This window comes from Herpailurus yagouaroundi, unplaced genomic scaffold, assembly GCF_014898765.1.
Source record: "Herpailurus yagouaroundi ecotype Mexico unplaced genomic scaffold, PumYag 184, whole genome shotgun sequence".
NCBI classification, from domain to species: Eukaryota; Metazoa; Chordata; class Mammalia; order Carnivora; family Felidae; genus Herpailurus; species Herpailurus yagouaroundi.
Genome location: NW_024412415.1, coordinates 38,218,393 through 38,246,168, shown reverse-complemented (window position 1 = coordinate 38,246,168; position 27,776 = coordinate 38,218,393). Strand labels below are relative to the sequence as shown.

At 58.2% G+C, this 27,776-nt stretch overlaps 1 protein-coding gene across 1 annotated transcript; it reads right to left on the bottom strand.

Moving 5' to 3' along the window:
- Positions 1–3,539: 3,539 nt before the first annotated feature.
- On the bottom strand, positions 3,540–27,776 carry LOXL1 (lysyl oxidase like 1). Its single transcript, XM_040493224.1, has 7 exons — positions 26,288–27,776; positions 12,362–12,470; positions 9,340–9,477; positions 8,701–8,857; positions 7,810–7,905; positions 6,036–6,151; positions 3,540–3,880 (listed from the first exon to the last, which is right to left on the bottom strand). Exons 1-7 carry the CDS (start codon positions 27,435–27,437, stop codon positions 3,874–3,876), a joined length of 1,773 nt encoding a protein of 590 aa, XP_040349158.1. The 5' UTR covers positions 27,438–27,776; the 3' UTR covers positions 3,540–3,873.

The window sequence follows — 27,776 nt, the reverse complement described above, 5'->3', positions numbered from 1 at the left end:
TGCTAAAGCCTTTTCAGGACCTTTTCATTCTCAGAAAGTTCCACGACAGTTTCCAGGGTGGCGTGTGTCATGTGCACCCTTGGGTCTCAGGTTCTGGCTGCTCTGCTCACCCATACCCCCAGGCCCCAGTGAGCTTCCTGGGGTGCGGGCGCCACCACTCATTCTCCCTGGCCAGCTGGTGCCAACCTTGCCCACGGGGACCTTCTGCACGATTCAGTCTGGGGGATGCTGGGTGGCACTTTCCAGAAGTGCCTTGGTTGTTGTAGGTACCCGGATGCGGCCATAGGGAGGAGCAGCTGGGGAGGGCCCGGGCCTATCAGTGGCCACAGGGCTCAGAAGCTGTGGTTGGGCAGCCAGGGGGCTTTGGCCTCTTGTTGTGGGCACGAAGGGGAAGAGATACCCGGTGGGAACTGGGAAGTAGGGCCCCCCACCCCAGGCTGGAGGGGTAGGTGCTATCAACCTCACTCAGTCTGGAATCTGCAGGGCCCCACAGGAACCTCTCTCAGGAGGCTGGCCTGAGGGGTGGCACCAGGCGTAAGATGTGGCCTGGGGCCACCGTGGGTGTTGCGGGATCGGGCTGAGAGACCTCCGATGCAGAGGGGTAGGGGCTGGGCCCCGGGCCCCATCTCTTCAGGGTCAAACTTCAGAGGCTTTGTTTTCGGGAAATCTGTAAATAGCCTCACGGCACCCCTCCCCCGCCCCTTGCTGAGCAGTCTATGAAGGTGCTCTCTCTTGAGTCAGTTCTACAGAGGAAAAGCTCCTTGCCTAAACGTCAGAACCAGCTCTGCCGTTCACACTGTGGTTACCAGATGCTTCCATGAGACAGGCCTAAGTAGCTTCTCAAAAAAGGTGGGAATTTTGTGGAGCCGGGGGAGCCAGGACCGGTAATGTTTTCTCCCAGGCCCTGCCCTAACGAAAAAAGTGCTGCTGTCCTGGGTAAGGAACAGGTGTGGAACTATGTTCCTCTGGGGAGGGAATGGAGAGAGGATGGAGGCTGTGACTAGTGAGCAGAGGGATCTGGGCCCGAGCAGCTCCATTAGCGGGATTTCATTGTTGCGGGGGGCGGGGGTGGTGAGGGATCTGGGTCCAAGCTGCCCCATTAGCGGGATTTCATCAGAGGCCCCGTCCCTGGCCAGGGTCCACCCAGCCACACCTCCCCCTGCCCAGGGCCTACGGACTGCCAGCCTTTCTGAAGGTTCCAGATGCAACCTGTTTTGGCATCTGATGCCCCCGCTTCAGGCCTCCGTCTGTGGTGTCCCCCATGGCCAGTGATGCCCCAGGCCCTCCCCAGGCTGCAGTCTCTCCCTTGGCTGCCCTGCTCTGAGCCCAGCAGCAGTCCCCAGGCCTGTCCCCACACAGCCTGGGCTTTGCATGGGTCACCTCTCCTCTCCTCCTCTCCCTCCCCTTCCCCACCCTCCCCTCTCTTCTCTTCTCCTGCCCAGTTCGCTGGCAGATGAGGATCAGCACTGGAGCCCTAGGAGCCCAGCCCCTTAGGGCACAGATGGGGAGATGGGGGCCTACTGGAAGGGAGAGTTAGGGCCACAGGCAGGTCCCCTGCCACTTGCATGGCGTCTGCTCTCTGTCCTTCCTGCTTTCCGGCCATGCCCATCCCAGATTGTTAGTACCTAACATTCTGTGGCCTCGACCTAAGAGGAGGCTGAAGGGAAGCCCATTGTGCCTCGAGATGTTTCTAACAGCGTCATCTGAGAGTCGTAAGCTTCTCTGCATGGGCGCTGAGCAAGCCCAGGGTGGGGGGTACTGGGCAGGTGTCCGGGACGCCCTTTGCAACCTAGGTGGCTTCCTGCATGTGAGTGCCTAGATGTGCTGGTGGAGACCCTCCGGCTTTGTGAACCCCCGGAGGGAAGTGCTGAGAGTCATGGCTCACCCACCAGGTCTCCCTTCTTCCCCCCTGGGAGGGGGTTGAGTGCCGAGCTCAGGTGGGGCACGCAAGCATTGCCAGGGACCAAGAGGGACCCTGTGTGGCACTGAGGACCTCACTGACCGGTCAAACCCCATAGCGTTTTCTTGGAATGTTGAAGGATTCCAGGCAATCACCCCTCTCGGGCTCAGGTGGGGAAGGCAACCCTGCTCCTCTTGCTGTGATGCTCCTCAACCCTCTGGTCCCTGGAGAGCAGCAACCCCCCCGGCCCCTGAGCACTGTGCATCCCAGGGGCCTTTCTTGAGCTGAAAGCACAGATATACCCACCCCGAACACACCTGGCATGTGGCCCTGGCCTGGGTTAGAGCATGGGTTCCGGCACTGGGTCTGGTTTGAACTCACCCGTGGCCTCAGACAGGCTCGCATTCTGGACTTCAGCCGTCTGACCTGGAAATTGGGGACTTTTGACTCTACCTTATAGGGTCCTTCTGTCTGGAATTGGGGACCTTGTCTGAGACCTCCCTTGCTCACTCCTGGGGACACCTAGAAAGGAGAGGGGTGGGGCTGGAATCAGACAGCATCCCTGAGGCATACGTGGGCAAGAAATACAGCAGAATGGGGGGACCCCTGGATGACAGGCTTCTCCAGCCCCTCACAGAGAGTGGCAGGGTCTCAGCACCCACCCTGTGCCAGGGGAGAGTTGAAGCCTCCCACGGCTCAGTCGGGGAAGGTGGGAGGGTGCAGCCATGCTTCGCCCCGTCCTGCTGACGGGGCTGGGGAGTGGTCCAAGGGCTCCAGTGGGCTGGGGCCAGGACCCTTCTAGAACTGTGTGGCTCCGAGAAGCCCTCCCTCTCCACAATGTCCTTCACAATGTCACCCAGCCAGTGAGCAGCAGAATTGGCCCTGGACCCTAGAGCCCTGGTTCTTGGACCAAGTGCCCTGCCCTTTCTCACTAGTGTTAATCCCCTAGGAAAGAAGGAGGCCGGCAGCAGCAGCAGGTGGCAGGGGCCAGCCGAGATAGCCTAAGGGCTCTTGGGAGGGACAGAGGGGAGGTGCCTTCCTTCTGCTTCTTCCTGCCAGGACTCCCCTCGGCCAAGTAGATTCTTGTCCCTTCCCTTCCTGGGAGATGCCACCTGCCTTCAGAAGTTTCTACCATCTTCCCGGGGCTGTCTCACTAGGTGTGGTGAACACTCTCCTCCCTGCCCTGTGAACTGCCCCAGAGCAAGACTGATGCTCAGCCCCGGCACAGGCCCGACATTCAGTTGGAACTCAATACGTGAGTAAGACAGGTGGCTGGAAGAGTGAATGACTGTGGGAGAAAGTGGGGCGGGGGGGGGGGGGGGGCGAGGCTGCAGGAGGAGGGGAGGCAGAGGAAGGAGACCCCAAGGAGGGGTGAGTGGGCTAGAGCTGCCCACCCCATCCTGCCAGGACCCCTCTCTCAGGGATGTGGACCCCTTCCCACACTGTGGACTTGGCCTTGGGATAAACCCATGGGGTTTCCACACTGGGCTGGATGCCCTCTTGGTCAAGCTGTGGTCCTGGAAGGTGGCGGCTGCCATTTCCACATTCTGCTAGGGGAAGGAAGAAGCCCGAGGATGTCCCCTGAGCCCAACTTTGCTTTGGCCAGTCCAGCCGGCAGGCCACATGCAGAACCACAGAGTAGAAAAACCTTGTTTTATTCAGCCCGGGGTCTGGGCAATCTTGCTCTGTGGTAAGGCCAAAATACAAAAAATAAAAACCAACCATCGACAAAATAACGTTGTAGAGAAGAGTTAAGTACAAAATTGGGCCTGGCATCCGGAATCCCTGTGGTTTCGGTCTGCGTTTGCTCCCTGAGGCCGGCAGGGAGGGATGCCTGTGGCTTCCAGCTGCCCCTGCCTGTGGGTGGGGGCTGGGCCCCTCGGGGCCAGGTCTGTCCTGGCAGGAGGCTTCCTGGGGAGCCGGGCTGGCTTTGGGAAGTGGGGACATTGGCCGTGTGTCCATTCTCTCCGAGATCAGGATCTAAGGAAAGAAAGAGAACAGTGGTAGGCTGCAGGGCAGGACCCCTCACTCGACTGTCAGCAAGCCCACCTCTGCCTCCCAAGCTGAGGGCTCCTCTTCCACAGCCCAGATCCCTGGGACGGGAGGCCCCAGCTTCAAGAAGAGGGGCTTCATGGACTCACCGACCCACCCAGGGTGCGGTCTCTGCACCACCCCCTCCCCATGCCCCGAGTTCCACAGTGTTTTCTAGGCCATTAGTAGAGCTGCTACTGTCTGGAAACACTTTTTTTTTTTTTCTAACTCAGTACTTTTCAAAAAAGCCTCCTTCTTCCTTTTCAGAAACATGAGCGAAACCCACAGGCGTCAGTCCCATGGCCTTTCTGGGAACACTGCGTCCGGCTTCCTGTGCGCTGGCCCGGCCGCCCGCCTGCGGTCAGGGTAGCAGAGACGCTCTAATAAGACCTGAGCCTTTCCAAGCACTTATGTAAAGGGCTTGGAAAGAAGGGCCTCAGCCTTCCCTGGCCCGCAGGCCCCAGGGGAGCTGGAGGGGTGCATGGGGCTGCTTCTCTGTCTGCCCTGCTGAGGGGCCTAGCTCATGGCATCACCAGAAAATGGGATGCTTTTCAATCCACCTTTCCCAGCAGCAGGCAGGAAAAGAGAGGGATGCAGGCTCCCTGCTTCCCTGCGTATCCCTTGACCCCCTTTTTTCTTATGTGCCCCTTCCTTCCTTCCTTCCTTCCTTCCTTCCTTCCTTCCTTCCTCTTTCTCCTTCCCCAGAATTGCTTCCCAGAGGCCCTCTACCACTGAGATGGCCCCTGAACTGGGAATGGCTGAATAAGAGAGGCCCTGAGGAGGAAGGAGGTCAGAAACCCAGGCCTATGAGAGAGCCAAGTTGCCAGGGATGGGGCAGGAGTCAGTTGTTTTAGACAGACTCTGTGACCTTGACAATTTTGATCAAATTCAATTTATGAGGAATCTGATCTCTGTATTCAACTAGAGGCTGCTGTTCTCATTTTTAGCATATGTGGTGTAGTGGGGGTGGGGGTGGGGGTGGTGTGTGCGAACAGTTAGCTTAATGGTAGCAGCCAAGGGTAAAAGGGCTGTATCTAAATGGGCCCTGACTCTGATCACACACTGAGCCTTAATCCTGGTCACACACTGAGCCCTGACCCTGGTCACACACTGAGCCCTAATCCTGGTCACACACTGAGCCCTAATCCTGGTCACACACTGAGCCCTAATCCTGGTCACACACCGAGCCCTGCCCCTGGTCACACACTGAGCCTTGAGCCTGGTCACAGGCTAAACTTCACACCTGTGAATCATTGATAAGCATATGCTGACTCTCTGGGCCTTGGAATCTCTGCCATTTGTCACCCAGCTGATGGCCTAAAGCAACTCCTGGGCTTTTTGTTTGTTTGTTTTTAAGTGGAAAAGAGTTGCTGTGGTCTGATCATTTTAAATTCACATGGGTGGGGTGGGGTTTCTTTGCGAGTTTGTAAGCAGAGGGTCCCTCTGCAAAGTGGCAACTGAGGACCCCGCCAAAGGCTTGGGCCAGAGTGCATCAGCTTCCCCTACGACTGGGCCCAGGCGTGGATGAAAGCTCATTCCAGCCAGTATCAGTTCTAACTCGGGGCTGTTGAACTCAATCCACTTGATAAGGCCACTAACGATTCACTGAGCACCGTTATGAAGGATTCTCCAACCCGCAGACATCAGGCCTTTCAATCTTTCAGTCTCACAAGCCTACAGGGGAAGGGCCTATTTTGTAGTTGCGAAAAGTAGTTCGGAGAGGTGAGGCGAACTGCCCAATGGTCACAGAGCGAGGAAGCCTCAGAGGCAGGACTGCAGACTTCCACCCAATTATGCTGCCTCCTGCTGGTTCCCACCTGGAGCCACACAATCTGGCCCCAGATCAGCACGCCAGGGCCCGGCTTCCACCGCGAGCACTCAGCCTGGGGCTGGCATGGACGAGGCTCCTCCTGCTTAGCCTGTGGGCTGGGCCCAGCCGCAGCTGGGTTTGGCTAGGAAGGTGACTCAAAGCACAGGTATCTTGTGTATTTCATGCAGCCCTGCCTGCCACTCCCTGGCCACCCCGCCCCCCGCCCCCCCCCCCCCCCGACCTCAAGGGTAGAAAAGGGGCTGGGGGGGGGGAGGGTGGTGGGTGTGCACTTACTGGACAATCTTGCAGTTTGTTGTAGAAACATAGCGACCTGTATAGTGAATGTTGCATCTCACCACATTGTTGGTGAAGTCAGACTCCAAAACAATATACTTCGGGTTCACGTGAACCTGAAGAAGAAGGGGAGCAGAGGGCAAAGGGACCTGGTCAGGGGGCTGCATTTCACCTGGTCATTAGGGAAGGCCCCGGAGACGCAGACAGACAGACGTGGAGGAGACAGACGACAGAAGGATATAGGATGATGGAGGAAGACCCCTCAAGACCAAGAGATACGGAGACAGAGCCACACTGGTGGAGAGACATGGAAAGAGAGAGAGGAAAGAAGAGACAGCTCGTGGTCAAAGAAAACATCGCCAGATCACCCTTATAGGAATGTGGGAAGCTTCCCCGGAGCCAGAGCCTGGGCCAGGTGGGGCCCTCCACTGGGCACTCAGGGTCAGAGAGGTTGAGTCACTGCCCCAGGGAACACAGCAGTGAATGGGGGGCAGGGGCTGGGCAGGGATACCAAGGCTGGTCTCCTGAGTCTGAGGCTGGCACCCTGTTACCACCCAGGCCTGTCTACATGACCGATGGAAGGGTTGTCTGCTGCCAGGTGGCATCTCCCGCCCTGGAGCTGGAGAACCTGACGCTCAGTGAGATGATGGCCCACCCGTGCCTTTTGTCTGAAGAACCACTGGGACACAGGAAGCCTTCTAAATGTCGGATTAACTGGGGAGGGGGCGCTTCACTGGGGTAGGCTACACCCAGACTAATATTTGCAGAACATGGAAGAACGTGTTACTTTTAAATCCTTTACACTCCCCAAGGGCAGGAATTGTGCATTACTTATGCGGTTCCAGTCCCTACTGCCTGGAACTCAGAGGGTCCTTTGTACATGTCTGGTGAGTGGATGAACCAAGGGAAGGAGAAGAACCCTGGCCCCCGGGTGAGTTGAGCAGAGGGGCCTCTGAGCCTGCTGGGAGGTGCTTGGGACCGGACTGTAACCAGTGGCTTCCGGGTTGCTGTGTTCTGAATGCAGGTTTCCCGGCAGGCTGTGTTCATGCAGGTTAGAGCACCTCCCAAGCCCATCGTCACTGCTCACAGCTCTGTCTTTGCTGCTCTGGGGTGTGGAGCTGCGGGTCCAGGGGCCCTGGTGGAATGGTTCCCCACCTTTGCTTTGCACCTTCACAGAGGAGGCTGACCTTTGACTTCCCCAGGTGAGACCGCGATGCCCAGGCCCCAGCACAGCCTGCATGGATGTACCACATGGGGCTGTGTGTCCTTAACATGCTTTTCTACCCACTCTCACCCCACCCCCAGGGAAGTGGCTCTGGAGTAGCATTCATTGCAGGAGGGGTTCAGGCCAGAAGGGACTCTTGGTCACAGGAGCCCTGGGCTTTGCAGGGGTCGCTGTGAGGAGTGGAGGGTCTCTTCAGAGAATGGCAGGGTCCCCTTCCAGATGGCACAGAGCCTGCCCTGTCTGCAGACAGGGGGGTGCACCGCACTTCAAATCCTCTGTCGCTTAGGGAAGACAGTGTCACTGCCTCCTGTAGCATCACCGCACCTGGGCCGAAGGTGCCTTGGTGTCTCTATGGAAAGAGAGGCTCTGTCGGCCTGAGGCTAAGAGCCTCCAGGAGGAAGAGGAGACCCCCACTCCAGGTTGATGTCCAGGATGCCACCTCAGCAGCTGGGGGAGGAGGGGGTGCCCCAGTGGCTAAAGCATATCCCAGAGGCAGGGGCACTGAGCACAAGCAATAGTAGGGGGAGTGGCCCAGACCAGGAGGCCCACCTTGAGGACATAGTTCCCGGGCTGCACATCAGTTATGTCAATCCACTGGCAGTCGATGTCCGCGTTGTAAGTGTCATAGCAGCCGGGGCTCAGGCCCTGGGAAGAGGGGACAGGATCAAGGCTGGGGTGCCACCCTGTGCCTTTCCAGCAGTCTGGTCCCACCTTCCTCTGGCCCGGGGTAGCTGTTCAGAGTGGGTGTGTCCCTTCTTTTTTTAAATTTTTTTAAAGTTTATTTCTTTATTTTTGAGAGAGAGGGAGAGAGGGAAAGAGAGAGTCCCAGAGCCGGGTGCGGGGCTCAAACCCAAGAACCGTGAGATCATGACATGAGCTGAAATCAAGAGTCAGACGCTCAACCGACCTAACCACCCAGGTGCCCCAGGGTGTGTCCCTTCTGAAACCAGTGGGTGGATGGACCAGAGAGACAACAGGGAGGTATAATAGCCAGGCGGAAGGGACTGAAGGAGGGGGATGGCTGGAGAGATGGATGGAGGACTGGATGAAGAGACAGAGGGGCAGGACAGAGAGACACTCGGTGGATGTTTGGACAGACTGATAGAAAGGTGGATTTGGGTGGACGACCAGGCAATGGAACACCACGCCATCTACGTTTCGCTGCAATGTTCCTTTCTCTCCTTGGGCAGCACGCCTGGGAGGCAATGCAGGGAGGGGCCCAGGCAGGGGAGGGGGTGGGGGGCCCTGTGGTGGCCTGATGACCCGTGAGAAGACCCTTGCTCTGACGGAGCTGAGTGGAGCCTTGGCGCTGACCCATCTTCAGCCTGGCCCAGCTGGACATCGCCCTCTGCTCCCTGGTCCCCTCTGGCCCCACTCCCCTGGGCAGGCTTCACCCCCATGCTCCCGTGTCCCCACCGCGGTGCCCTCGCCTGGCCGGACCTGCGTGTGAGAGGTGCATGCGTAGCGCTTGAGGTTGCCGAAGTCACAGGTGCTGTCCTCCAGGCAGAAGCTGGCCTTGTGGCCCTCGGCTACCTTCTTGCCTGTGGCCGCATCCAGCAGGTCGTAGTGGCTGAACTCATCCATGCTGTGGTAATGTCTGGGGGCAGAGGACAAGAGGAGGGAAAGAAGGGGGCCTAGTCACCCCTGGGCTTCCTGTGACACCGCCTCCTGACCAGTCTGGGCTCCTGGGGCTCCTTGGTTCCCCGTGTCCCTCAGGGCAGCGTCTCTGGGGCTCCCCACCTGGCCAGGTCCCCTGGGAGGGCACCCCCTCAGGATTCCTCACGTCCTTCTTGGGCTCCCACCTGTACCAGCCTCCCTCGGGCAATTCCCCGTACTCTAGACATTTCTGTCCCCTAAGACGGATCCTCCTAGGTCCCCCTCCTGCAGTCTAGCTTTTGCTAAGGAACTCTTGCCCCAGTGGTGGATCCATGGCAGCAAATGTCTCCCGGGAGCGCCTGCCCCGCCCCGAGCACATACGCGGTGGGGGGGGGGGGGGAGAGGAGGGGCCCCACCCGGGGCCCTCCCACCAGCCCCTGCCCCTCCCCGGGCACCTATGGGGGAGAAGAGGGCCCCACTCACTGGTGACAGCTGTGCCACTCCCAGGCGTGCCGTGGCCGGTGCGGGAGGAAGTCCGCGGCGCCCTGGTTCTTCACTCGCTGGGGGAAGCGGAGCAGCACCCGCACGTCGTAGTCAGTGGCCTCCGGAGTGTAGGCCGTGCTGCACGGACAGGGTGGGGGACCGGGGTGGGGCTGGGTGCCGTGTCACCAACGCCCAGAGCCAGCTGACCTGTCCCTGACCGTCCTCACAACTGACTCCCTGTACTGAGGCTGGGACTCAGGTCTCTCCCCGTCTCTCCTGACCACACGGGCTTGGCTGTACCCTCCTTTGCGGCTTCCGCCCTGTGGCCCGGCAGCTGCCAGAGGAGTCTTCCTAAAGCAGCGTCTGGTCTGGCGATGACAATCTCATCTGCAGGTGACTCTCGGTGGGGGACAGCCTCTGGGGGCGGGGGGGACCTATCGATATCTCTGGAGGGCTTTTTAAGAATGGCCCATCCAGGAGATTCTGATAAGTGGTCCCTCCTCTGGATGGGGCCCCGGTTGTTGACCAAAGTACCATGTCTCAGGTGCAGGACTAAGACACAGGCTCGGGCTCTTCCATGTCAGAGTCCCTTCACTTTCCCGTTCCTGTCTGCCCTGCTGCTCCCCCACACATCCTGGGTTCCAGCTTCAGACACTGTTTCTCAAAAACGCACTTCACTCATGCTAATCTATACTTTTGCCCGTGCTGTTCGTCGGACCCAGAACTCACCCAGCCTCCTAAGCGCGACACAGGCTCCCTCCTCCAGGAAGTCTGCCTTGATTGCCCCACCAAGAAGACCCTTGATGGCCTGTGAGCTCTAACAGCACTGCCTATACACAGCCTGATGCCACACGCTCCTCTGAGCTAGGTCGGTGTGACTAGGTCCTTTCCCTGACGGTGTGGCTTCTGGAGCAACGATCTGCCCTTTTCTGTTTGGGGAGCACAGGTCTGAGGCAGACTGCCTGCTCACAATTTGCTTGCTGACCCCCAATTCCCAGCTGACATGGGCTTTGTGAAAAGAGAAAGGGAGGGGGAGGAGAGGCGTGAGGGACAGGAGCGAGGGGAGGGAGGCAGACAGAGACACACACGTGCAGAAGGGCTGACTGGAGCTCCCCCCCCTTCGTCAGAGTACTGCTGATAATCGTCCAGGCCGGCCTCAGGGGCACTCCCCTGGCACTCATTAAGGTCTGGGTCCTAAAGCCAGAGGCAGGAGGTGGCCAGTTGTGGGGATCAGCTCTCTCTGAGAGGATGTCTGCACCACAGGCGGTGCAGGCTCCTGTCTGCCAGGACGTAAGGCCCTTGGCCTTGTCTGGGGGAGGCTTGGAATCTGTCTGTGTCTGGGTTGGAACAAAACATCCTCCTTCCCTCTGTTCAGTTAAATCCTGCCCTTCTGTTCAGCCCGGCACACCGTGGGAACCCATCAGGGTCTAGGTTCTAGGCCCGGCGTGGCCACAGACTCGCGGTGAGACTTGGAGCACGTCCCCTCCCTGGTCTGGGCCCTGCCTGCAGCCCACGCCGCCCGTGATCCCGGAGAGCCCCACCATCCCAGGCCTCAGTTCCGCTGGCTCTTCTAGCTTTGTGCCCCACGCCCAGCTTCCTCTGCCACCTCGGCCCTTGCTGGCCTTTCCTCCTCTGACCATTTTCTCCTCCTCTGACCGTGAGCCACTCATGCCAGCTCTCCTCCCACTCTCTGTGACTGGGTCCTGTCATCGGGGCGGCTGAGGGGCCGCTCTCCAGTGGCCCAGGACAGGGGGCCGGGCTGCCTCTTCCCCAGCCCATCTGGGAGCTCGGGTCTGGGCCCACAGGGTGCTTCATGAAGATGGGATGATAATTTAGCTTTGACTCAAACTCCTCAAAACTCAGCTTCAGTGGACTGCCTTGCAGGCTGTCAGGGGCTCACTGCTGGAGGGGCTGGTGACAGCAGGAACACGATCATTATGCTCCCTTCCCAGGGACAACTGAGGGGAGACCAGACCTGACTGGGCAGGCCAGCGGAGTGGTACAGTGGACCTCCTTATCCGCAGTCTCGTTTTCCGTGCTTTTGGTCACCCACGATCAAGGGCAAGACATTCTGGACCTAGGAAGCGGTGGGTGAAGTTACAATCTGGTGTAAGCGTCTTATCCCGTGACAGACAGATAAGGCCTTGTGGTCAGCTACTGAGTGGCAGTGCACTAGCAAGTCCGTAAGTGGGAAAATGTGGAAATTCCAAAGGGCTTCCCAGATACTGAAAAGTGAAAGTAAATGAAGACTCCAAAGTGTGTGTGGGGGGGGGAAGGCAGCAAGTAATTAAGAAAAATAGATGTTCTCAACATAGAGAGATGTCAACAAACGAGTCAGGACAATGTAATCTCTAACAGATTCTTTTAGCACAGGGAGATGTCCCCAAAGCATATGTATTTGAACAGAATATTCGCCTTTAATAAATTCAGAAGCAAGGGCGACAGGAGGCAGAGACGCCCAGGAGTAACGGAGAGTTGGCTGTGCTCACCTTCCGGTTCTTGCAAACTGGTCTCCTTTCCCGGTCTCTCTACTGCCACGCATAACTGGGGCCCCTTTGTCACCCGCGCCCACTGCCCCTGCTGGAGAGCCACACCTGTCCTCCTTGGAGAGGGCTCTGTACTCCTGCCCTCTATCCTGAAGGCTCGTTCCCCCATTGGACTTCCCTGGGTCCTTGTGGGAGCACCTTCTCGTGAGGCAGCTCAGATTGGAAAAGTTTTAGTTCCTCTCTTTGCTCCCCAGTCGCCTGGGGCGACTTCAAACTTTCAGGGCTGGAGTGAAGATTAAATGCCCCAGTAAAGTTCCTTGTATAGTGACCTATACAGAAATGCTCGCTTGTTCCCTTCTCTTCCTGACTCCCTGCGGGCAGGCAAGGCTCACAGATGAAGAGGTCAGGGTCCTGAGAGGCTCAGAGGCTTGGCCAGGGTCTTTCAGACTGTAGGCAGCCTGGCTGGCATGAGCACAGGCTCAGGGTGAGTCCCAGAGCCTGTCCGGACATTCCATGCTTCATCGTCACCTCCTTACCTGGCCAGACACTTCTCCTCCGCAGCACAGCGCAGAGAGTACAGGTGGGCTCTCTGGACATAAGTGGATGCTTGCACGTAGTTGGGGTCCGGGACCAAGTCAGGGAGACCTGGGGATGGAGTGGGGTAGATGGAGGTGGGGGAAAGAGTTGGCATCGAGGGGTGTCAGGCTGGCCACGGCTAAAGCCCAGAGACCTCCCCAGCCCCAAGCACCCTTTGCTGTTCTCCTTCCTCTACACAGGCTGTCGCCTCCTCCAGGAAGCCTCCCAACCTGAGCCAGGGGTGTGACTGGAACTGTTTCCCCTGGGCTCAGGTGTGGGCCAGAGAGGTGGGGGAGCTCCATGCTGTGGGAGCCTCTGAGCGCCCCCTGGAAGAGCTGGGACGTGAGCGAGGTCTGGGGGGCAGGATAAGGTTTGGTGAGCTAGAGAAAAGGAAAGGGTATTCTTGGCAGGGCGACCAGCACGAACAAGGGCCTGGAGGCAGGACTAAGTTGAAGCAAGCAATTTCCAGACACTGCCTCCCTGTCCTTGTTCCCCAGGCCTCCGGACCCCAGCCCCCGTCTGCAGACAGCTTTCTTCTTGAACCACCAGGAGAACCCTGGGTCCTGGCCCCACGTGGGTCCCAGAGAGCTCATGGGCAGGGCCAGGTAAGTGCTGGTTGGCACAAGTGGGGTGGACAGGAAGGGAAGGGCTAGTGGGAAAACACATCCCCAGAGCAGGCTGCTGACAGGGCAGGATTCTCGGACTGGGCGCCCAGCCCGACCTTCTTCAGGATTCCTTTCTTCCTGCCATCGGCCCCCAGACCTGACCACACCCTCCCCTGTCTGCAGCTTCTGGCCTGCAACCTGAGGGGCCCGGCTTCCTCCCCTGCAGGACCCAGGGAAGTCGGGAGTGTGCTCAGCTCCTGTGATCACTTGTACCCTGGGACATGCTAGAGCCAGGGATCTGTCCACCCTGCACCTCCCCCACGTCTGTGCACAACTTGGTCCCAGGGAGCATAATTAGGAATTAGCAGAAACCAAACTCAGGTGTCTAGACCGTCTCCGCACTGGAATAAAGAAGGAAAGATCTGATCTGGTGCCGGGCGTGCAGGAGTGGTGGGGGCAGGGTGGGGTGGGAGGTGGGCAGGGAGCACTCCAGAGCCTTCAGCTCCATCCCAGCTTGGCCACTGACTTCAGGGTTTGCGCGCCGGGGGCTCTTTGTCCCCTCACCCTCAGGCTTCGGGGATTCTGGTAGATAAGCAATGACATGAGCCTACAGGTTGCTTAGTTTCTTTCAAGCTCTCTGCTCTTGGGGGACAAGTAAGGTACGGGGACTTGAGTCACACAGACCGGATTCCGGCCACTCTTCTTGCTGCCAAAACCCTCTTGTCAGGTTCCCGGTCCCGAAGGTGAGGCAGACCCTCACACACACACACATCCCTTGGGCTCCAGACCCCAGCCCCGCTCACCCTGGGCCCGGGCCTCACGCGGGAGCCTGGTCCAGGCAGCCAGCGTGATCTCACCTACTCGGAATGGAGAGGAAGCTTGGAGCACAAGGGTGGGTGAGGATGAGGTGGCTCCTGGCTGAGGGGGGCCGTCTTGGCCAGCCTAGGTCCCATTACTCAAGCTCCAGGAATGCCTGTAGTCATTTCCCAAGGGATCCTAGGGCCCTCAAAGCGAGGGCCCACCTCGGTGCCAAGCTGGTTCTCGCACTCTGGTCCCCGGAAGCCTCTGGTGGGGTGGGGGGGCGGGGGCGGGGGAGGTGAGGAAGACGGGAATGGTCCCTCTCCCCATCATCAAAGTGCCTTTCCCATAGCAACTATGTGGGGGTGGGTTAGCTGGGCCTGAAGCCTCACGAGATCCAGTATTTGGCGCCAGACGGCCTGCCTCCCCCACCCCAGGCCCGGTTTCAATAAACAATGCACAGATGGCTCCTCAAAGCTTTTCTGGCCCGACCCTTCCTCTCTAGGCCACTCCATGGAGTGGCTGTGCAGTCCAGGGAAGTTAGAAAAGCCAGCTATGGAAGAGGCCAGAAGTACTCAGGGCCAGCGAGGGCTGGTGACACTCCTGGCCTGTGACTGAGCCCCGACCCTGCTCCTATACTGAGCCCTAATTTTGGCCACACACTGAGGTCTGACACCTATCAACAACTCGGAACCTCAAGATTATGGACTAAAAACTCTGTACTTACAACCATTTTTAGGGAATTGCTTTGACATCATTAATCCTTGTTGGTTATAACTGAGTGGGTGGAGGTGTTTTTTGTTTTTTGTTTGTAAACTTCAAAGCCATGGGGGGAGGGGCACCTGTAGCATCTACATGTGGGGATTCCGGAGGAAGACTAAGGACAGACAGCTCAGAGCTGCTGGTCACAATCCGAGCCCTGGCCCTGGCCACAGGTGACCATCTTCCTCTTACTGTTGAGGAATCTCAGATTCACACGGGTGCCTTCTGCTCCAAGAAGTCTCCCGTGACTGGCAGTGACATTCCAGGCTCACATACTTCTCCTGTCTCCCCGCTGGATCTGTATTGATCTATAATTAGATGCCATCGTATTTACCTGTGTCTACTTCCCTCCAGATCCTGCACTGGGTACCACTCACGCCCTAAGCAGGCAACCCACCATGCTTTGGGGCTGACTAACTGCCCCGTCCCATTGGCCTCTGTCAGGCAAGTTTCTTTAGTGACTAGTGGCTTAATACTTCATATTTTACCCTGTTCCTTGCAAGGCACCAGGGCACATGGAGGTGCTGGAGGGAACCAAGGCTCAGAGAGGGCAATGAATTTGCCCATGGTGGCACAGTGAGTTGCAGCAGCCCTAGGAGGAGCTCCCCACCCCCTCCTAGGGCTCTACTTATCACTGTTTTTATACAAATGAACTTTTTTGAAGTATAATCTATACACAGTCAAATGCAGATTTAAGATACACAGTTTGATAAGTTTTGACAAATGGCATACACAGCGTGACTACCACGACCCTCAAGCTAATTATTGTTTCCATCATCCCTGAAAGTTCTGTCCTGCCTTTCCCAGTAAGTTCTTTCCTCCCCCAACCACCCCAAGTAACTATTGATCTGCTTTTCAATCACCTTAGACAGTTATGCCTTTTCTAGAACTTAAATGGAATCACTCCTATTATTTTATCTTCTTTGTTCTGTATCTCTGATCATCACAGGGGTCCTGTGACTCCCCTAACTGACTTCCCCTGGCCATACTCTACCTCTGTCACACTGGGGGAAGCTGCTGGAAAATAAAGTAGCCTTGGGAGCTCAGGCTTGGTCCCCCTATGCCTTTCAGAGGAGGGGATCCCCTGGGAACCCCAGGCCCTTCCCTCAGCTGGCATGTTTCTCTAGGAAGGAACAATGCCTCCTTCTCCTCCTGCTCTCCCAGGAGGCATTCCATCAGCAGTGGGACCTGTAGGCTTGAGATCTCAGCCCCCAAGGGCCGGGACTTGGGGGGCAGCCCATGTGTTGTCACAAGGGGGTGAGGGAAGGCTTAAGCGGGGGCTCGCGGATGCAGGAATAGGGGACTGGTCTGCCGTTTCTGGCTTATGGGGTACAACCAGGCCCTCCAGGCAGGGTGGCCAATGTGGAGTGAAAGACAGTTATAACTGGACCATGTGCTTATCCCCCATCCCCAAAAGTGTGCATTTTAAAAGGAAGTCTCTAGAGAGAGGGTAAGGCTTACTCGGAAGGCAGGAGAACCCTCAGTCGTGGAGATACAATTTTGAGGAGGGCCTGGAACCTTTTATCCAGAATATATGGAATCATGCAACCCTTGGACCCAGCACTGGAGATTCTACAGAGTGGGTTCCAGTGGGAACTTCTCCCAGACACCCCCATTTCTTTAAATGCAGAGACTGAATTAAGCATAATTCTCATTTCGGAGCAAACAAACCATTATCACTGGTCTACACAAGGCTCCCCCTTTTGGAATAACATTTTTTTAGTGTTTATTTATTTTTGAGAGAGAGAGAGAGAGACAGAGCACAAGTGGGGGAGGAGTAGAGAGGGAGACACAATCCGAAGCAGGCTCCAGGCTCAGAGCTGTCAGCACAGGGCCCCAGGTGGGGCTCAAACTCATAAGCTGTGAGATCATGACCTGAGCTGAAGTTGGATGCTTAACTGACTGAGCCACTCAGGTGCCCCAGAATAACATTTCTTTTTAACCTTCATCATCACCCCTGACCTTCAGATATGTCCCTGAACATCTGTGTCTCTGTATAAAATCTGCACCGTGTTGGGGGTGGGTATGTATCCTTAAAGTACATAAATGATACTGTTTCACAGTCTCATCCTGTTTCTTGATTTTTCAGTCAATGTATAAACTTTTAAGATCTACCTAGCTCATTATTTGTCATTGCTAAATAGGACTCCACAGTGTGCACCCTCCGTGACCAATATGGCCAGTCTTCTGGGTTGGACACCCAAGATGGGGCCAACCATGGAAAGTGTGGCTGTACAGTCTGCCCAGGCTACCCAAGGAGTCCCTGGTCACCAACAGCATCCTGCCTTCTGCTCCCAGGAGGCACACAGGAGCTTGGCCTCTTACCCTATTCTGTCACAGACTTTCTACGTGACCCGAGGCAGGACTGGGTCCTCTCCAGGCCTCACTGCCTCCATTTATCCAGCTCTGATCATTCTCTATCCTACTCAAGGCCTTTTGGAGCTCTGGGCCAGTCCTGGGCACCCTTCCCCAGAAGCAATGTGCTGACTGTGGGGGTTGGGCACATAGGGATTCAGGCTGCACCAGGGTCTGGGCCAGGGTTAGAGGGACACTGAGTCAGAGGGCAGAAAAGGCCCTTGGGGTAGCTGAAGCCAGGCTGCTGCTCGGCTGGGGAGGGGCTGGGCATAGGTGAATCAGGTCCCAAGGCCATGCTGCAGGCAGCCTTGGAGGGGACCCCGTCAGACCCTCCAGGGCAGGGAAGACACAGAGCCGAGGATAAGGATCTTCTGCATTCCTGCTCTGTCCCTGGAGCTTCTTCTGAGTGGGCATCCAGGGCCCCTTCACAAGGTGCTCTGGACAGTCGGCCATGCTCCCCACCCCAAGCTGACCTACATGCCAGCCTGGGGGAAGCTGAGGCCTGTCTCCCTCTTCCCTGGCAGGACTTGGCTGGGACCTTCTCTGGAAAGACATCGGAAGGCAAGTTTGCCGTCCCATCCAATCCCCCATTGTACAGTCCTTTCCCTTTCCTTAGGCTCAGTTTCCCCCATCTGGACTATGGACACACTAGCCTAACCTGCCCATGAGCAGTTTGATGGCTCCCAAAACACTTGGAGATTAAAAGACTTTTCAGGAGCTCTTTGGTCTATTCCCCAGCCTCGGGCAAGAGCCCAAGACCTCTCACAACCTCTACAGACGATACTTCAGCAGCCAGGAAATTCTCCCACTGTCTGACCTAAATCCTTCCTGCTTCATGAGAAATCTGTTCCCTCCTGCTCAGCGGTTCCTGGAGGCTGCCCAGTGCAGAGGGCCTGTGGTTACATTCCTGTCCCTTGCCCACACCTCACCTGTTTCCCTCTTGGCTTGCCCCTTTCTGTGGGTTCCATAAACCTCAGCTCCTTTGAACTCTTTCCTCCCCAGGCCTCCTGCTCACAAGAAGCAGATGAAGGAAAGTGGAATGCAAAATAGCCCTAATCTCTTGAGCCTGGGGCTGGAGGATAAACAATGTCCAGCAGGAACCGGTCAGTGGGTTGTGAAATATGTGTGCAGCAGGATGTTTTGGCTCAGCAGCCAGACTCCAGAGGAGCCCTTAGGTAGGGAAAGCAGCAAGCTCACACAGAGATGAGCTGACAGGCCCTCCGGGGTGGAGGTGGGCAGCTCCCAGCCCTGTGAAATCATCATCTGATAATCAGGACATTAAATTGTCAGGGTTGGTCCGGGGGTGCCACCCCTGTGTGGCGAGCAGGTCGGCGAGGTGGCTGTGGGGTTCGCCACATCCTACCATGAAGGGGCGATCCCGGCCCGGGAGAAGGGGCCACGAGAGCCATAAAGCCAGGCCCAGAGCCTGCAGTGGGTCCCCACTGCCCACAGAATCAAACCCAGACTTCTCAGGGTGGCAGCTGAGGCCTTTTGTGGTCTGGCCTTCACCGGGCCTTTCAGATCTCATAGCCAGCAGGGTCAGGAGGCAACTCGCTAGCAAACCTGACCTCTTCTGCCCCTGGCCTCTGACACCACGGTGTCTCGTCTTGGAATTCCGGGCTTATACACGCACCCAGAGCCTTGCAGGGGCACACAGTCCTCAGGCCCCAAAGCCTACCTTGTCAGTCCTGACCACCGCTCTGCCAGCTCACGTCTGCTGCCCCCCGCTCGACTGGGAGAGACAGTCCTCACTCCTCCCTGCCGCAGGGCCCAACTCCGAGGAGGGGATCTGGGGCTGTGCGTTCAGATGAGTGACAATGGGAACAGGCTGGGGCTGAGCTGGCAGGAGGCGGACATTCACCTTTGGGGAGGTCAGCCGCCTTTCCCTCTGCTGCCTCCCTGCACGCCTCACCCCCTCACACTCTACTCCGTGTGAACACAGCCTCCGCCCCTGCGGCCCTCCCTTCCCCTGCAGGCCGGCGGGGTGCCCCCTGCCCCTACCTCCAGAAGTCTTTGTGGGTGCTTCTGTCCCCTGGGTCCCTCCCTGCCCCTCAGACCCTTCATAGGGACTTGAACTTTCGTCGTTCTTACAAAACCTGCTCAGCCACCGCCTTCGCATCTCAGCGTATGGCAGCTGCGACTTTGCTGTGCAGGCTACACGCCTTTGTCTTACGCCTGGCCCGTCTTTCTCTTACACCCCACATCCGGCCCATCAGGAAACCCCATCAGCTCCCTCTCCAAAATAGATCCCGAATCTGACTACCCTCCCCCCCCGCCCCCCCGCATCGTTCCTGCCCTGCCTGCCGCTGTCACCTCCGCCTCGATCTCTATACCAGCCTCCTGTCAGCCTCTTGCCGGCCTCCCCACTGCCCATCCCCGCCTAGTGGTCAGAGACCTTGTTTAAATGTCACTGATCAGCTCAAAGCCTGCAGTAGCTCTCCAGAGGATAGAGAGTAAAAGCCCAAGTCCTCACAGTGTCTTCCAGGGTCCTGTTACCTCTCTGACCTGCCTCCTATCACGCCCCTAACTCCTGGGCTACTCTGCTGTGAGCAAACCGGGAACACACTTGAACCCCCCTACCCCCACCCCAGGAATTCCTGCCTCAGGGCCTTTGTACTGGCTGTTTCTTCTACTGGAATGCTCTTCCTGATTGCTGCGTGTTTCATTCATTTGCCTCCTGCAAGTCTCTGCTCCAATGTCACCTTCCTGAGGCCGACCTTAACCAGCAACCTGCTCATCCCCCCTCTCCCTCCAGATCTTATCAGTGCTCACCACATTCTATTCTGTACCTATTTATTATGTTTATGCATGAAAATACAATGTCCACAAAGGCAACGGTTTTGTCTCTTTCATTTCACTAATGAAGACCCAGCTCTAGACCGTGCCCAGCATGCAGTAAGACAACCCATAAATATTTCTTGAATGGATGAGTGTCCTCATGAGAAACCTGCCACCCAGCTGTGGGTCCGGGGGTTGGTGCACGGCAGGTGGGGGCTGGAGACACGGGTGAGCTAGCGGTGGGCTTGGGCCCCTGCACCCCGTAGCCTGGTTTCTGGTTGCTGGGCCGAGATCTCGGAGGGGACAGGGCTGGGTCTGATGCACCCCTGACTTCTCTGTACCCAGCTCGGGGCCTGGCACCTGTGTGCCCTGGGGAGCACATGCCTCAGTACCTGCAGGGTCTGGCAGCATCTGCCTGCATGAGCAGACTTCATTACCAAGCAAAGGCTGGGACTGACTCCAAAAGTCCTTCCTTTTGACAAAGGATCAGCTTTGGGGTTGGAAAACTCACGGTTCCAGTTGGTCTACAAGCAGGAGGAAGGGTGGGTTGTCTCCTGAGGCTCTGATGGCAAAGCCTTCCCCACCCGAGTCCCTTCCTGCTCTGGCGTTCCGACACCTCATTTCTAGGTGGCACTAAAATGCCCAGTTCCGGAGTGCCCATCAGCAAGGGGGAGAGGACCCGGACCCGACCCTAGCCCTGTGATCCCGAATCCGTACAAAAAGGCCCTCCGGGTCCGGCTGCCTGCGGCGGGGAGGCTGTTAGGTCAGAGCAGGGGAGGCGACAAGACCCAGCCTTTCCTTCCGGCCTCTGAGCCGACTGCTGCTCCGCAGGAATGCCCGGCACGGGAACTGGAAGCAGGTGTGGGCTGCCTGGGCGGCCCACCCGCCTCCTCCCTCCCTTCCTCTCCTGCCATTCCAACACTGCCCTGGGGAGCGTCCCCTGTGTTCCCGGCTTGGACACGAGTGGGGTGGACTCAGGCCGGGGCTGCTGGCGGGGGTGGGGGGGCCCCTTCAGAGATGAGAGGACACTGAGATGGGGGCTCCTCGGGGTTAGGGGAGAAGGAGGAGGGGGGACAAGAGGCCAGAACTCTCAGGTCGAGTGTGGCCGCAGCCTGGTGCCCGTAAGGCTCTGATGACGCCCCACCCTGCTCGAAGGCTGTGTGGGGCCTGCGAACTTGAGGCAGACGTCCAAATTTTGGCTTTCCGGGAGGTGTAGACCTGAGAGAAACAACGGACAAGGAGCCGTACCCTTCCCAGAGAGTCGGCTGGGGTCCTTGGATGAGGGACTGTGAACTTCTCTAGCCTAGTCCTGCTCTGCACCATGGCGGGGATAATACTCTCTACCTCACAGGGTTGCTGGGGGGATTAAATGAAAAAGAAAAAAAAAAAAAAAGGAAACAAAATGCTTAGCGTAGTGTCTGGGGCATAGTCAGCGCTCAAGAAATATCAGCGGCTATTATTACTATTTAGAATAGGAACTGTCTCTTTTTGCAGGGATGGAGGGTTTGAGAGCAGGGGAGAAAGGATGTGGCCTTACGACTGGATGATAACAGAGGAGACAGGAAGTCTGCCTGAGCCGAGGCTGCCTGGGACACAACTTGTTTGTTCCGACACTAGTGACCTTCAACTGCCAAACAGGGAGCAGGAAGAGGACCCAGGCCCCTCTGTTGCCACAGCTCGCCTGAGCCTTTACAACAGCTTCCTCGGCCTGAAGGCTCCATTTCTTCCTGAAGGAGCACCCAAAGCAACCTCAGGGAAGGAAGAAGGGAGGCTGAGCTGTGATTCCGGCTCTCCCGGTCACCAGTGATGTGACCTTGGACAAGTCACTTAACCTCTGAGGGCCTCAGTTTACTCATCTACAAAATGGGGATGAATGATACCCAGGGTTGTCCTGAGGATTCGGTGCCTCTAATCCTGAAGCTCCAGGAAGAGTATAAGACACTTAGTGAGCAAGACAGAAGTGCTTGTGAAATAAATGCCCTGGAATCTGCAGCGAGAATTGCAAGGCTTTGTGGACACCACGCCGAGAAGGGACTCTTTGCGTCCAGGGCCTTGCAGATCCACTGTCCCATCTCACCCTGTCACCACAGTGCCTGGAACACAGCAGACAGTCAAATCTCTGTTGAAGTACCAAATGAATGAGTGGATAAATGAGGAGTGCGGGATAAGCAAGAATACATAACATTGTAAAAAATTACGTATGGCCGTTAAGAACCCAGGATGGGACCGCCATCCCGGTTTCACTACTACTAAGAGGTCGTGTGATAATCAGCAAATGAGCCTGTCACCTTATCTATGAGACGGGGCAAAGAGCAGTAGCTGGCTGGTGGGGCTGCTGCGGGAATGAAGAAGGGTGATGTGCAAAGTGCCCACAAACGCTAGTGCCATTCTCTGTCCCCGGGTTGCAGTTGGAGGAACTGAGGCCCAGAGAGCTGGTGGAGGAGGCCCAGGCTCTCTCCCTGCCCCCCACCCCACCCCCACACCCCACTCGTAGGTGGAGTGTGGGTCCTCCTGGGGTCATCTCCGTGCAAGGCAGAGATGACGGGCTCGGTTTGAATTCTGGCTCAGCGGCACAGCTGTGAGACCTCCCTAGGTCTCAGTTTTCTCATCTGTGCCAGAGGAGCATAACCTCTACCTTTCCAGGAGGCTGTGAGAATGAATGAAATTGCACATTTAAGCCACCCAGCTCAGCGGGTACCCTTCAGCAAATGGCTGGGTTGTTATTATCTTCCCTGCCTTGGGGCCTCAACTCTGGACACTTTCTGGGTAGAGGTCTGTTTCTGTCCTTCCCTGCATTTACTCCAAGCCCTGTGGAAGTAGGGAGGTGGCCTGGAGATCGGGAGGTGGCCTGGGGGGCGTGGGAGGGGGTAGGGGCTGGGCCAGGCATTGGGGCTGCTCTCAGGGACGAAGGGGCCCCGTCTGGCTTCCTGAGTGCAGGACGCTAGATGGAGAGGGGAGTACCCTAGGAACATCCCTGGATGTGCAGAGAGGTGAAACATCCAGGTTGAGGAGCAGCCCAGTTCCCATGGGACTGTGGGGGCGTGAGACAGGGAGGCGAAAAGGAAAGAGATGCCTCTGGTTCTAGAGCAACAGGCTGAGGCATTTAAGTTTTATCCTGAAGGCCTCCGGGAGTTATAAAACTCTCTCGAGCGGGAGAATAATATGGTCAACACTGCAAGGATTTATCCGCCCCACATGTAGAGGGACTGGCCAGGGACAGGCTGAGAGCAGCCCCAGCTTCCTCCTGGGCTCTGATTGGCCATGCAAGGACAGGGACGGAGGACGGCGCCAGGCAAGGCTGGCACAGCCATCAGCGATGCCCCGGGAGAATGGCCAGGGAGGCGGCTCCCTGTTGCTTTCACAGGGTTGCCAGGGCCGGGGAATGAGGCCGGGGCTGGAAAGGGGAGCCCTGTGAAAAGAGTTGTGGTTTTCTGGGACCAGGAGTCAGCTTAGCCCAAAGACCACCAGCTCAGAAAAGCTGAGGCTATGGGGAGGCAGGAGCAGAGAAGAGGGGCTGGGAGAGGAGGGCCTGGCCATGGTGAAGGGAAAGGCAGGGGCCACAGCTGGGCCCGGGAATCCACCAGTCACCCTCCAGGCCTCTGCGTGGATTTGCCGAGAGCCAGGCGAAGTATGTGACCCTCTCTGGGCCTCTGTTTCCTGGTTTTCTCTCCAGTTACAAGTTTCAGAGTCAGAGACAATGGTATTGCAGGAGGCCTGGGCAGCCCCAGCCCTGGGTGGGAGGGAAGAGGGTGAAGGCGCCAGAGGAATAAACCGGGCTCTGGACAGGCACTTGGAAACTGCCCAAACATGGAGGGACGTGGGCGGTGCGCACATGTGTTTGGTGTTGTGAGGACACATCCACGCCCACACACACACAAGCTGCCAGCACCTAGCCTCAGACCCCTGGGTGTGTGGCCAGGAGGAATGAGGTCAGTCCCGGAGAATCTGCCCTGGACTCCCACACCGGGCCTGGGGGTCTGATCTCAAGCACAAGGCTTGGCCTTCTCTTAACTGGGATTTTCCATGGTCTGGGCCTAGCAGGGTGGGGAGGGGGAACCAATGATCGGGGAGAAGGTCCTGTTCCCTCTTTGGCTTCTCAGTGAGCCCCAAACTAGCCTGTACCCTCCTTCCCCCCAACTCCCTCCCACCATCCCCTCCATGACTAGGGGAAGGAGCACCTGGAGGATGCTGATGGCCATCGCTTGCAGCAATGCATGGGTACCTCCTCCTCCGGGAAGTCCTCTCTGAGCCCCTAGCCCCTAACTGGGGAGGCCCCTTGTGTGGGCCTCCCTAGCTCATCCCTCTAATGCCTGCCCAACCATAGCACTGATGTGTCCCCTATGCTATGCCTCCCCCAGAGCACGGCCTGGATTGGATGCATACCAGCACACTGGGCGCCTGGTAGTCTACCTTCAGGGGGAAATGTCTTTAACCCCAAATGAACTGTGGGGCTCAAGAGCAAGACCAGAGGCCCTGATAAGCGCCAAGCACCCCCAGTCCAGACTTGGCCTTGCCCTGGCCGGTGGCCTCTGAACTTTAAGAACTGTCGGGCCAAAGAGGGGGCCCTAGAAAACACACTGGCTTGGAGCACAGATGGGAGTCCCAGGCCTGACTCTGCCAGCAGTTCTATGGCATCTGAGGTCTCAGTTTTCTCCCCTGCCCAGAAAGTGGGGCACTTCTGGCTGAGCCCCACTCTGAGGTTGTGTATTCCAAGAAGAGCCACCGTGAAAGCTTAGCTCCCTCTAGATGGGATGACCTCTCCTCCAAGGAGCTCTAGGAGCAAATGAGGCACAACTATGAAGCACCCTGCTGCAGGATGGTCCTGGTGAGGACCAGCTGTGTGTGAGGCTACGCTGGGCAGGAGGATGTTCGTCATCACAGAAGTCCCCCGCCGCCCCCAGCTCCTGTCCTGAGCTCCTGCAGGTTCTCGAAGTGGGATTCAGCACCCAACTTGAGTGCTATGCCAGGGATGTGAAGGAGTGGGTGCTACCAGTGTGGACCTTCCTCACCCCTAGCCTTGGGCTCCAGCTGCCCCTAGGGAGACAGAAACCTTACCTCCACCCCCAAGAGGCAGCCTCTCACCCAGGTCAGTGTGGCTGGAGACAAGACAGCAGTCCCAGTGCTGACAGAGCCAGAGTAGCAAAGGCTGGCGGAGGGGGGTGGGCGGTGTACCTGTGCCCCTGGGCCCTGCAGGGCTCAGCCCTCCCCTGGTGAGTCCCACGCAGCGACCTCAGCGCCGAGCAGAGAATCGGGGCACCGACTGCCGCCTCAAGGAGGCAGGCCAGGGTTGCGATGTGGACACACAGGGGACTGCATGGAAAACCTTGACCAAAGCTGACTTTGGACTGGCAGCTACAGAGGCGGAAAGGGGGAATTCTAGGACAGCAGAAGATGGGCCAACAGTCAGCTAACCTTGGCCAGACCACAAGTGGGCCCTCACCACAGTAGCCTGCCTGCTAAGAGCATGTGTGGAGTTGTCCCTCTGAAGAAGGAAATCTGCCCCTTCGCTGTGTTCTCACGTACAGACGGCTTGGGCCTTCCCTAGACTAGGTCCTGTCTTCACGTCCCCTCTCCCCCCAAAAGATGCCAAAAGGGAGGCCTGTCGGCAGCTCCCTCCCAGGACTCTCCCCCACGCCCAGGACTAGAGTGAGCCGAGCGAAACGAGTGAGACACTGGCCTGGGCGCCAAAACACTCAAGGAACCAAGATGAGTAGTATTTGAGGCAATACTTTTAAAAACCAAAGCTAGTGCCAAAACATCTGTGATGAACAAAATATCAAAAGTTTAAATAAAGACGGGATCAGTACTTCTGAGCTTTCAGTTTGCCTCAGGCTCCAATAGGGCTTGGCATGGCACCACTAACTCTACTTAAAGGCTGGATATTTTGTTCATCACAGGTTTTTTTTTTAATGTTTGCATTATTGTTGATCTAAAAGTGCCATTAAAATATTACTTTTCTTGATTACTGAGTTTTTTGATATCCTCTTAAATTTTGCACCCAGGTCAATGCCTCACTACCTCTCTAGTCTGGCCCTGGCTGTGTCCCTCTGAAGGAACTCCTGTCATCTAGTCTGGACTCTTGCCTAGGGGAAGGGCTTCCTCCCTAACCTCCTGCTCAACCAGGCCAAGCTCACAGATGCTAGTGCCTGGGACCTTGCCACACCTCCAGGGGCATCCCCTAGGACCCTGCTGACCCTGAAGTTTTCTGATGTTGATGCTCCCTGCTTCACCCTGTGTGGCTGGCTCAGGGGCATCTCCAAGGGTGCCCTGATTGAAATGAGGGAGGGCCAGGGAGAAGGGCTCCTTCCCTTTGTCCCCAGATGACCCAAACCAGGTCTGGAAGGTGCCTCCTCCCAAAGCCTGGCCTCCAGCCCCTACCCATCAAGCCAGGGTCAGAGCCCAGGCCTCCCTGGTCAAATGCTGCCACTAACGATGAGAGGACCCGGGGAAGGTCGGGAGGTGAGACGCACGGTGGCTGTGGAATTCCTTTCTTAGCTCAGGGGAGGCCCATGGAACAGTTCCGCCGGCCATGACCGTGACCGATCGTGCCCCCGGAGGGTGGGCGGCGGGGCGCGGAACGGTACTCACCGCGGCCGTTCTGGTTGGGCCGGTACACGCTGCCCACGCTGAGGCGGCCCTGCTGCGCGCCGCCGCGCTCCCCACCGGGCGGGGGCGCGTCGGAGCTGCGCACCGGCAGGTAGGGCGGCTCCAGCACGCGGAACGGGGGCTGCGGCTCCACGGCCCGCGGCGGGACGTAGGCCTCGGGCGGCACGTTGGCGTAGGGCGGGTACCAGCCGAGGCGGGGGTCGGCGGCGTAGGCGCCGCCGCCGGCGGGCGGCGCGTCGGGGCCCGGGTCGGGGTAGGGCTGCTCGAAGCCGGCGGTGCCCTCGTGGTACAGGCTGTGCGAGTAGCGGCGATCCAGGCCGTCGGCGGGCGGCGGCGGCGGCGGCGGCGGGGGCGGCGCGTAGGGCCTCTCGGGGGCCGGGTAGAAGGCCTGCGGCGGGTACTCGGGCTGCTCCTCGCCTCCGCCGTACTCCTCGTAGCGCGCCCGCGGCTGGAAGGGGTAGATGACCCCCGCCGAGGCCACGGCCGCCGCCCCCGCGCCACCGCCGCCGCCGCCGCGGTAGTACACGTAGCCCTGGTCGTAGGTCCGCGACGCGGGGTCGTAGGTCTCGTACTGGCTGACGAAGGGCGCCTGCGGGTAGGGGAACTGCTGAGGGAAGGAGGGCGGCTGGCGGTAGGTGGTGGCGAAGGCCGAGGCCGAGACCGAGGAGGCGGAGCCCCCGTGTCGTTGCTGGGAGACGGAGGTGCGGACCCGGGCCATGCCAGTGCTGTCCCCGACGGCCACCTCGCGCCAGTTGTCGGGCACCTGGCCGAAGCCGAACGGGTGCCGCGCCTGGCCGCGCACGGTGTCCGAGCCGACGCGCCCTGGCAGGGGCAGCGACGGGGCTTGCCGACGCCGGGGGCCTCCTTGGCTGCGCCGCTGCGGGGCCTGGGGTGCGCCGGCTAGCAGCACCCGGGAGCTACTGTCGGTGCGCTGGGGCCCGGCCGGCACGTACTCTGAGCCGGAGTTGAGCAGGCTGTACACCTGCCCGTTGTTCTCCCACTGAATCAGCTGCCGCCAGCGCCCCGGGTCCGAGCCCTGCCCCTGCCGCGCCTCCTGCCCGTGCACCAGGACGCAGAGGCAGGCGCCCCACACCAGGGCCCCCAGCTGCCAGCATGCTCGGGGTACAGCCATGGTGGCCCCTCTGCAGAGGCCTGGTGGACCGAGAGGCTCTCAGGAGTGTACTCCTGTACGTGCTTCTCTTCCCACGGCCTCGAGGACAGGACGGCTCCTTGCCTGCCCCAGCTCTAGCTTTGTCCATCCTGGCCTTGTCCCGAGCGGGACGGCTCCTCCGATGACAGCATTTCGAGGCCAAGGGGTCAGGGCAGGGCAGGGGCGGTGCCCAGGGCTGCACGAGGCTCTCTGCAGGGCACCGGACAGGCAGGACTGCCTGGGGGCCTTACATGGCCAGCCCGGTACTGGCTGGCCGCTGGGCTGGCGCTTTCCCACTCTGAATGAATAAGCAACAGGCTG